The sequence below is a fragment of the Sorex fumeus genome, unplaced genomic scaffold, assembly GCF_029834395.1.
Source record: "Sorex fumeus unplaced genomic scaffold, SorFum_2.1 ptg000075l, whole genome shotgun sequence".
NCBI classification, from domain to species: Eukaryota; Metazoa; Chordata; class Mammalia; order Eulipotyphla; family Soricidae; genus Sorex; species Sorex fumeus.
The window spans coordinates 25,961,697-25,967,696 of record NW_026606132.1 but is presented as its reverse complement, the minus strand read 5'-3'; the positions used below and the strand labels follow the sequence as shown (position 1 = coordinate 25,967,696).

General features: G+C 38.5%; 1 protein-coding gene across 1 annotated transcript in view; it reads right to left on the bottom strand.

Moving 5' to 3' along the window:
- Window positions 1-490: 490 nt before the first annotated feature.
- The window catches only part of VMA21 (vacuolar ATPase assembly factor VMA21), a 51,817-nt gene continuing 46,307 nt past the window's right edge, over window positions 491-6,000 (bottom strand). The window contains exon 3 of the mRNA XM_056130292.1: window positions 491-790. Within this exon, the coding sequence (XP_055986267.1) occupies window positions 597-790 (194 nt within the window). The 3' untranslated portion in view covers window positions 491-596. The remainder of the gene's footprint in view (window positions 791-6,000) is intronic.

Sequence of the window (6,000 nt, the reverse complement as noted above, 5' to 3'; positions counted from 1 at the left end):
CAACATACCAGAATTTGTGGGACATAGGAAAGTAGTGCTGAGAGAGAAATGTATAACATGGGATGCCTACACTAAGGAAAAAAAGTCTCAAGTTAGTAATACATGTTCCTTCCTTAAGAACCTAGAAAAAGAAGAGTAAAATAAACTCTCAAGAGAGTAGTAGAAAAGAAAATACTACAGATACAGGTAGAAAATGATGAATTTGGAAACAAAAAAGCATTTTTAAATAACTGTCAAAAAGAAATGGTCTTTCGTAAGATCAATAAAATAAACAAGCCTCTAGCGATATTGACAAAAAAGGTATACTTAGAAAACTCAACTGACCAATGATGGGAATGAAATAAGGACATTGTCACAGAGTCTGCAGACATAAAAATGACAATAAGGGAACTGTCACAACAGACACCAAATAGCTCTAGGCACATGCATTTGATAATTTAGATAAAATGGGACAGTTTTATAAAAAAACACTAAACATGACCTATTTAATATAAAATATAAGTTTAATAGTTCTATAGCTATTGAAATAATTACATTTGTAATTTTAAAATTCCCATAAAGTAAATACCCAAGACCAAATAATTTCACTGAAAAATTTAAGCCACAGGACAGGTGACAAGATTGTCACTGATGACTTTGGGAGGAGTAACTGGTAACAGAGCAAGATTAGAGTGGGAGGGGAGTAAATGATAAAAAGTGTCATGGTCATGGTCACAGTCCTCCCGTTGTTCATCGATTTGCTCGAGCAGGCCCAGTAATGTCTCCATCAGAAATCCTTCCAAAGGGATGCCTAGGAAAGTAGGAGATAGTTCATTAGCTTGAGAAGAAGTGGGAATAAGGATAGGAAGAGTAATGTTTAATGCCAAAATATTTTTGGACATACTTATATTTAATTGCTGGGGCAAAAGTGACAGATAATCCAGACGCCATTTCATTGATGACTAGGAATAACTGAAGAAGAGCCAGATCTCACTGCCTCCCCATTTGAACATGTTGCAATTATTTTTAAAATACGCCTCCTTGGAATCTCCCGGCTTTCTTGGAGTGAGGATGGGCAACCTTCCCCCACCTCACTGCACTTCCAGAAGCTCTGGTAGTCATACCCACAAACACCTATGGGACCACGATGTAAGCTCATTTACTGGCCTTGCTCCAGAGACTCATAAATAGGATCAACTAGCTGTAAAAAATGTTTCAAACACCCACTCATAGTTGAGACATCTGGAGCATTGCAGAGGGGTGTGGATCAGCCCAGTACCCGCCCAAACAGAGTCCTAGCAGCCACTTACTCCCACACACCAAAGTCACCACCATGCCTCCAGCCAGACTCAGAATCGAGTATCAGCGAAAAATTAACCTCCTGAACATTCAAGTATGCAGGTCTCTGTGACTGAAATCTCCAGGCTTTCTCAGAGTTCAGATAGTCTACTTACCTGTACTTCCTGAAGCCCCAGCGGTAAAATCCACACCCCAAAGCTGCCACACAGTTAAAAATTTAACTTCAGCTGTATCACACAGTTAAAAATTCTGAACTTCCTGGAGCATTCACATTTGTGACCACATAGCCTGTCCAAACTCTACAACACTGATAAATCAGTAGTAGCACACCAGATTCGATGGATGTAATGTAGAAGGCAACCAATCTTAATTAAAAATACATAAACACAGAGCATACTGGGGAGGGGGCGGTGGTAGCAGGAGGGATAAAGGGGACATTGGTGATAGAAAATGTACCATTGGTGGATGGGTATTCGAACATTTTATGACTGAAACAGGATAATGAAAGCTTTGTAACTGTGTATCTCGTGGTGAATCAATTAAAAAAATTTAAAAAAACATAAACAAGAAGGCTTAACCTGTAACAACATCTCAGTAATCTCTCATACAAGGACTTAATGTCTCCATGGTGAGATACAATAATTTACACTAATCTTCTTCTAAGAAAATATATTTTTGAGATTTTGTTAGCAAATTATTAATAACAGGCAATGTAAAATTAATTATTTTGGGCCTGCTATGGGGGTAGGCTTGTGGGGTGCTTGAGAAATTTGGAGATAATGGTAGGGAAGGTGATAAGGTAGTGGGATTGGTGTTGGAATACTGAATGCCTGTAACAAATCATCATGAACAGCTCTCTAAACCAAAGTGTTTATATAAAGTGTAGGAGGAAACTTTACATATGTAGGCGTTAACCTATTTCAAGTAAACTCCAAAATATATTAGCACAGAGTTTCTTTCTTTAAAAGTTTTCTTAAATAACCATGACAGGTAAGAAATGGTTATTACCATAATGAAATTCAAACATTAAACAACATTTAATGCAATATACTTTAGATTTGAGTTGAAAACTGACATATGTAAATTAGACTAGGTATTTTATCATATTGTATTAAATGGTTTAATTTCCTTATTTACATGGTTTAAAATCTTATATTAATCACAAATTGACTCCTACTGATCTATTATTTGATCATTTTATTTGCCATTTCTTAAAGTTGTGTTGGAATAAGCAATATAAAGAAAATGCATTATGTGCTTAAGGGTCAGGTTGGGATTGGGAGGGAAACTGGGGACACTGGTGGTGTTGAAACACTAAATGCTTGAAACAACTGTATAATGAACAACCTTGTAAGACATGGTATTTTCAATAGAAATATATAAATAGGTATAAAGCAGAATCTTTAGGCGAAGAAAGCATGTCTCCTGAATTCATTTCATTTGCCAGCAGAATCTGTTGAGTTGGTCAGCTTCCTTTCACCTGTCAGGTCCCCTTGGACATTCATCTGGCCTAATCGATTTGATGTTCCCCCTCACAGTCTTTCAGAGTAAATACATATGCATTTTCATATATTTAAATTATAATATAACTCACAATTCTCTATGGCTTCGGGCTAATTTAATTCTTCGAATTAGTTCCTTGAAGGCTTGAGACTAACAACAAAGGAGTTAAATTCACACTGCGTGATCAGTGTTTAATTAGGTACAGTTGCAAGATCCTGTTAATTATAATGTTGGTATCATTATAAAATGATGATTCACTTTCTATACATCCCAGAGGAAATTAAAGCAATGCTTATTGGGATCTGGAGCCAGTTAGAGCTCTGGATAGGTTAAAAACCCTTTAACCTTTTCTTCTGCACTATGTGTGTGGAGCACACACAAATATGCCCAATTAATTTTTGACAAATGTGCAAAATAAGGTCATTTGAGAAAGGACAATCTTTTAGAAATTGGACCTTTGGTGGGCGAAAAAAATCAACATTGATCAAAACATCACTGCTTATGCAGACGTTAACTTACAAAATGGATTAAGAATTTAAATGTAAAACAAAAGTGGAAAACATTTTGTAAAATGACGACAAAGACTTTAGGATTTCAGACTAGCAGAGTTCTTAGACCTGATACCATAAAGATGATCTCTAAAAGGAAACGTGAATACGTTGAACCTAATTAAAATAAAAAAACTTCTGGGGCTGGAGTGATAGTATGGCAAGTAAGGTGCTTGTCTTACACACACCTGATCCAAGTTCAATACCTGTTACATATTTGGTCCTCTGCACCCCACCAGGAGTGTTTTGTGAGTGCAGAGCTAGAAGTAAGCCCTGAACACTGCCTGGTATGGCCATTCCCAAACATGCACACACACACACACACACACACACACACACACACACACACACATCACAGTCTGCAAAAGCCGATGTGAAGAAGATCAAAAGAAATTATTTTTCAAAGTACATATAAGACATAGGACTTGTGTCAGATATGTGCCTAACATATGTATCTAGCATATATAAAAAGCCATCAAAACTCAACAATGAAAAAAGTGGGTGTTTGGGATACAGCTCAATAGCAGATCACTTATCTATTCATGTATGAGACCCTGGGTTTGGTCTCTGGCATAACAAAAAATAAATTAAAAAAAAAGAATAACAATCCATTTTAAAAAATACATAAGATGTGTGAGGACATTCACACTGCAAAAAGCATATGAAAAGATGTATAGAATGACTGCATTCATTTGTGAAGTATATATATACATACATATATATATAGCATGAGACTAATATCCAAAGTGAGAGTAAACAGGGACCAGGAGGACTGGTCAATGGTTGGAAGCTTGCCACAAATGTGTGGGTGTGGAGGGCAGTTAGGATACAGAAAGGATCACCATGACAATAATAGTTGGAAATGATCATTTTGAACAGGGACTGAGTGTTGAAAGTAGGTAAAGGGATATAACCTTTCAGTATCTATATTTCAAACCATAAGTAAGGAGAGAGAGGAAGAAGAGGAAGACACAGAAGACGACGCAGAAGAAGGGAGGAGGAGGGGCTGGAGTGATAGCACAGCGGGTAGGGCATTTGCCTTGCACGCGGCCGACCCAAGATTCGATTCCCAGCATCCCATATGGTCCCCCGAGCACCGCCAGGAGTAATTCCTGAGTGCAAAGCCAGGAGTAACCCCTGAGCATCGCCGGGTGTGACCCAAAAAGCAAAAAAAAAAAAAAAAAAAGGAAGAAGAAGAAGGGAGGAGGAGGAGGAGGAGGGGAAGAAGGGGCGGGGGGGGGGTAGGAAGAGGAAGAAGAGTTCCTGACATACTGGCAGGTGGGAAGGCGGGAGGCAAATGGGGACCATTGGTGGTGGGAAGAGTGCACTGGTGAAGAGACGAGTGTTGGAACATTATATGACTGAAACCCAACCATGAAAAACTTTTTCAATGTGTTTATCACTGTGATTCAATAAAAATCAATTTAAAAACTAAACTAAAATACAATATTTTAATCATTAATTTTTAAAAAAGATGCTTCACATTATTCTTTGAGGAAAACAAATTAGAAGCTTCATGTGTTCTCACTACACACATCATACCATAGTTCCTAGAAGAAAATAATGATAATCTCCAATACATAATAGCTGAAGAAACTGTTATTTATACACTGCTGATAAGAATAAAAAATGGTATAACCTCCCTGGAAAATGGGTTGGCAGTTCCATATAAAATCAAACATTCAACTTCCATACAAACCAGAACTACACATTCAGACTTTTTTTTTTTCCCAGCACCAGAGAGTACAAGGGTTAAGGCACATAACGAGTGCCAGTTTGATCCCCCAAGACTTCATAGTTCCTTAAACAGTGCTCGGTGAGCCAGAGAGGGCCCCAAGCACTGCCTCTGTATGGCCCTGGAGGTCCCAGGATAGCCCAAGTCATTCCACTCACCACAGGACCCAAACAGCACCATAAACTTGGGACCTTGTATTCCACTTCTGATCTGGTTGACAGAGAATTAAGGAGGTGACCTGTGGGTCTCCTGAGCACCACTTTGGGAGTCCCCCTTAAAAATACACACTTCTTCCAGAGACTGTTAAAGTTGTGTTCATAAAAATCCATATCTGGTTATTTATAAAAGACTTTGTTTTGTAATAGCAACTAGCTAGAAACAAGCGAGATGTCTTTCCATGGATGAACAGATAAACAGAGGCATCAGTGTGACACAGGATTCTACTCACCAATAACCAGAAATGCAGTAATGATACATACAGCAACCTGAGACTCTCCAGAGAATTATGTGGAATTAAAAACCCAAGCGAGAAAAATTACATACTGCACGACTTCATTTACATAATGCTCTTGAAATGACAACAGCACAGAGATGAAAAGCAGATGAGCAGTTGTCAGTGATTAGGGTCACGCTGGTGTGGAAGCAGGGGAGGGGGTGGGCTGTGATCACCCCAGACAGGAACTGCTAAGTGGCCTTGTTTATTTTTTTAAAAATTATTTTATTGCTGTGGTCAAAGTGATCACCTTGCTCACCATTGATCCGGGTTTGATCCCTATCATCACAACTGACCTCTGAGCAAAGAGCTGGAAAGTCCTGGGCATCACCAGGTGTGGCCCAAAAGCAAAGCAGAAAAATGAAGTTTCTGCTTTAAACATACAAACATTTCCCTGACTCCCTCTCCCCAAACCCTTCTCCTTAATGGACACACAAACCTCC